At 45.9% G+C, this 4846-nt stretch overlaps 1 protein-coding gene across 1 annotated transcript; it reads right to left on the bottom strand.

Moving 5' to 3' along the window:
- Positions 1-997: 997 nt before the first annotated feature.
- GTPBP8 (GTP binding protein 8 (putative)) lies at positions 998-4837 on the bottom strand (the record flags this gene model as incomplete). The annotated part of the gene is made up of 7 exons (XM_026082581.1): positions 998-1630; positions 2233-2359; positions 2870-2988; positions 3446-3545; positions 3930-4060; positions 4581-4679; positions 4775-4837. Coding segments are annotated over 6 exons (597 nt in total), but the record flags the coding sequence as incomplete, so codon positions are not given.
- Positions 4838-4846: the final 9 nt, after the last annotated feature.

Here is a 4846-nt window from a genome sequence, read left to right as displayed (position 1 = left end):
CGAGCTGGCGGAAGGCAGCGGCGCGGCGCCGCAGGCAACGCGAGCAGCGAGAAGATAACAGTGTTGAGCAGATGCGTCTTAGCACTGGAGTTAAGATTTGCACCTCTTTTTCTGTTGCTGTCCATGCAGGACTGGAAGCTGGAGCACTGAAGAAGGAAGCTACCCGAATGCAATGCACTGAGGATAGTGAGTATTACACAGGTGCAAACACAAGATAAACCACGAGAAAAATGGACTCTGGCAATCCATCGGCAAGCTCACCAAGGAGCTAGAGATGGAGCAAAAGTGCTGCATGACGAGGAGCTTAAGTATGCTAAAAGCAAAGAGCCGGTGAATGAAACTGCTGGCAGCTTTGAAGAGAAGCAATAAGATGGTCTCACTGTTCTTTACAGTGAGGACAGACACCCCAAAGGAAAACATGCACTTAATGAGCCCTAGAATTAGGGAAACAAAGGAAGGGATGTTGGGTCTTTTCAGTTAAGTCTCTCCTTTCCCTAACTCCCAAGACTTCATAGATCAAAGCACAATTGGCCGAGTATCACGAAACAGCTCAGAAACCAAAGCTAATTCCTGCAAGCATGGCTGTTTCCCCACAGCCACAACTTTTAAATTTAATCTGGAGGATGGAGTTCACTCTTTGATCACTRGCAGGCCTCAGTCAGCGTGGTGCGTTCTGGTAACTCCCGCGTACGCTGCTCAGGGGCTGCTGTAACTGAGCGTCCTGCGAAGAAGCCGGCAGCGGTATCCGCAAGTCCTGGCCGTGGCAGCCCCTCCTTGTCCAGGTGCCAAGCGCAGCTCAGCATGACTTCCCCTAAGCCAAAGAACAAGTAGAATGTGAACCGTATATCCTCTTTCACTTTCTTTGCAGTAATCCTTGACTTCTGTAGACATCTAAATAAACAATGTTTTTTGGGTTTTTTAGTGAGATACGTCTTACGCTGTTAGCCTAAACTAGGTCAAAAGATGTCAGAGAAAGGAGAGACAAAGGGGCCACAGATAAATTGCTGAACTGATTTTAATGAAATACCATTTCTTGAAGACGAATACAAAGGTAGTAGAGAAGAGAATGGCTCTAAAACTATTGAAAGAAATTTGCAAGATGGATGAACAACTCCCACAGAAGATAAGGTGGGATTTTTTTTTTTTTAATTACTGTGTTTGTGGTAGGGAGGGGCCCTCTTGAAAGACTGAGTTGAAATCCTGCACTATCTCATCATACAGCCTCCTGTATGACTGTAGAAGTGGTCCCAACAGTCCAAGGCCCCACAGTGAAGGAGCTGCTGAACCTGTCTGAGATGCCATGAGAAACCTGCCAGCTGTTACTGGGCCTCACTATTGTGCTTCAGCTCCCCGTGTAGAAAGATGCATATAACAAACATGTCTCATCTTCGGCAGTTCAGAGTGCAGCTGCAGAACTTCATGCTGGATTTAAAACAGAAGGTAAATGCAGCACTGACTGATGATAAAATGCAGAAGGAGACAGCTCCCCAGGTGTCATTCATTTATCTCACTCTGTTCCAAGCCAACAGCAATCAAAAGGCAGATCCCATTAAAGATGTGTCCGTTTCTTCATCCACCTGGAACAGGGACAACTTGGTGTATACAAGTAAGGCATGCTATCACACTGCACCTGTTGAATGCATGAGGCAGAGGAGTTACACGATGCAGCTTCCCAGCCAGATCTCTCCTAAAAACACCTTCACAAGTGAAGTGTTGTCCATTTCTACTCCAGACAGTCTTATAGCAGGCAGCTAAATAAGCTGAAACTGGTGAACTTCTTAATATCATTCAATTCAAGTTGGCAAGCATGGCTTGTTTAGTATTAGAGCAATAGTTTTTCTTTTCTAAACTAAATGCCTTTTTATTAATCAGATTACTGGACTGTCTCTAGTTTCCTAAATACAGCAGAGTTTAGGCATGCAGTAGTAGCTTTTTGAACACTTAGCTGGAGAGAGAGAGGAAATGCTATATTAAAACCTAGCTCCTCTGTAGAGTTCTCTTTGTTTTTCCCTTCTTGGCACAATCACGTAGGTTTTATAAAACCATTTGATAATAAAGTGCATTAATTTGCACTGCAAATTTCCTGAATGATGAGTTTATTAAACAAAAAGCTTATCCTTACAAATATTTAAATTAATCAAAAACTTAGACAAGTTTATCCAAAAAATAAATTCTAGCACTTCAGGTTATTTACCAAAAAAAAAAAAAGCGCCAGAGTTGTAGATTTGGTACCTTCTGTTCTGGATGTGCCGAGTAGATCAGGAACCAGTCTTTTCAGCTGGTCTCTGCGATAGGTAGGTTTCCAGTAACGTGGGCTATGAAACACCTTAACAAGTGAACCCCTGAAAACTCCAGAGAACTATGGAAACAAAGGCATGTACATTCAGTGCCTGATGCTGCTGCATCTTGGACTCATAGAACCAAACTCAGCCATATTACATTATATTACATATATATATTACATTACATCCCCCATGCAGTGCAGTACAACCTTGATAAAGTAAGAACTGTAGCTACATAAGCAAACAATTAAGGGTTGCTACTGTAGCATAACTCCAAACTACACTGCTGTATGAAGTGACGGACCTCAGGCAGGCACGTGCCTGACAAAGCCTGCTGTCGCACAGCATAGATACAGCTGCGCCTCTCGGCAGAAAGGCCAAAGGAAGAAGCAGCCTTGAAAATTGAACTCCACTCACTTGCAAAGGATGGGGAAGAAGGAAAAGGGCCGCTACCCACAGGCAGCCCACCCTCCATAATTGGGGCACAGAGAAATATACCTCCAGGACAGACGAACTCGTTTCAGGTAGTTTGTCCTATTGCTAATCATCATGTGAAAGGAAATGGCAGCAATGGAGAAGAGCTTTACCTGACCAGGAATAGCTGAGGAAAACATCCTTGAGTTTTCTCCTTTACAAACTCTTGGATCTCCAGTACGTTCCTTAACAACAGTCCCTTGGAAGCTCGGTCAATTTTTGTTACCACCAGCTGCATGGATTCAAAAAGCAAGGATTGAGAGAAAAAGATTATTTTGCTGCTAGTCTGGAACATTTGTAAGAGTGATTCATCTTACAAGGCAGGCCAAAAGCTCTGGATCTTATCTAAGTGGAAAAATGGTTTAGTACAATTCATCTAAGCACTTCTACACCCTGCATAAGGACCAGACCCTTTCCAGACCCACAAGCTGAGCAGTGATAAAAGCGTCCATTTTAATAAATCAAGCCAAACCCCCTCAAAAAGCCCCCCACGACAAGATACACATTTTAGGCCTATTTTATTAATGATAAAGAAGTGTGGAATGGGGGGAGGACACTATTACTTAGGTAGGATGCAACTTGCATAAATAAGCTCATGAAGAGGGTACATGCATTTACAGATTACCTTTGGCTCATAACCAACACAGGTTATGCTGCTTCTGCCTTTTCAAGAATGCAGGGTTACTTACCACATAAGGAATCCCAAACTCTTCCAACATATCTATACCGATATGGTCTGTTTTCTGGAGTCCTGCTACTCCATCCACTAATAAGAAAGTCCTCTTCAGGCTGCCAGAAATACAGATAACAATAACCACGACCATTATTTCATGGCTACTGTACTATTTCCAAATACATAAGCAAGAACAAATAACAGGATTTGGAGATAGGAAGAGCCAAGATAAGGCATACATAGGAGCAGAGAGAGTTGGTACAGAGCGGCACCTTAATCTTTTCTGATATTTTGATCTGTCTAAGCATGAGTGAGTGACTCAAACCATGGTAATCACCATGGAGGTTCCCAGGGAAATGACTTCAGAACTAATCAATACCATTGCTTGAAGTAACTCCTGCATTTTTTCATCTAATTACATGGCACTGTATACAAGCGTCCAGGCTTCATTGCTCTGTGGAGGTGATGTTAAGTTGCAACGCGTTCACTTGCTCCCTTACTTGTGCCGCTCCTGCAGATAGGCCTCCACCATCTCCACAAAGTCTTGGGGGGCGCGGTAGCCGTATCCTGGCATGTCCACCAGAGTAAAATACTTTCCTACGTTGAAGAAATTCATTTTCTTTGTGTGGCCCTGGAGAGAGAGAGGTTTTTTAAAAGATAAGATGAGGGAGCAGCATTTAAAAAGTTGCTTTAAGCAGTGGACAAGGCCAATATAGGGTGGAGATGCCACACAAAATATGTCTGTACTGTACCCCACTCAGAGAAGGCAGCAGAAATGCTACAGTTGCTTTAGGCTGTTTAGTCTCTAGCCCTTCTAATGATCACATATGGCTCTATCCTTAAAATAAGTGACTAAAAATACCTTTGTAGGGCTGCGCGCTTGGTTCTTCTCAAAGGGCTTTACATCACGTGTGCTCAGTGTGCAAGACCCTTCTATTTGCTCAGTGCACCAGGTTGCTCTGCAGAGCTAAACCGGCCTCTCTCCACCTCGTCCTCACAACAGCAAGGCCCGCGTTGGCCGCTGCTGTGGCTGCGCTGCTCTCCTGCTGCTCCGAGTTACCCAAGCGCTTGCTTACTTGCTTCTCAGCCCCATCACTGGGGTTAGCCCCTGCTTTCGCCCAAGAGGGAGGAAAGTCGGAGACGGCCCTTACCGGCGTTTTTGACACTCTGACCTCCACCTCCGGAGTCAGCGAAAACAAGGCGCGGATGAGGGAGGACTTGCCCACGTTGCTTCGGCCGATGAAGCACACCTGCGGCGAGGAGGGAGCGCGGGTGACGCCGCGAGCACGGCCCGTGCCCCGGGCTGCGGCTGCCCCCGGGCTGCGGCTGCGGGCGCTGCGCTCACCTCGGGCAGCGCGGGCGGCGGGGCATGGCCCGGGCGCACGGCGGAGCCCGCGTAGCGGACGCCGCGCGGCCC

Source organism: Apteryx rowi, unplaced genomic scaffold (assembly GCF_003343035.1).
Source record: "Apteryx rowi isolate R43461 unplaced genomic scaffold, aptRow1 scaffold_581, whole genome shotgun sequence".
Taxonomy (NCBI): Eukaryota; Metazoa; Chordata; class Aves; order Apterygiformes; family Apterygidae; genus Apteryx; species Apteryx rowi.
The sequence above is the reverse complement of the archived record's forward strand: the minus strand, read 5'-3'. Positions and strand labels throughout refer to the sequence as shown.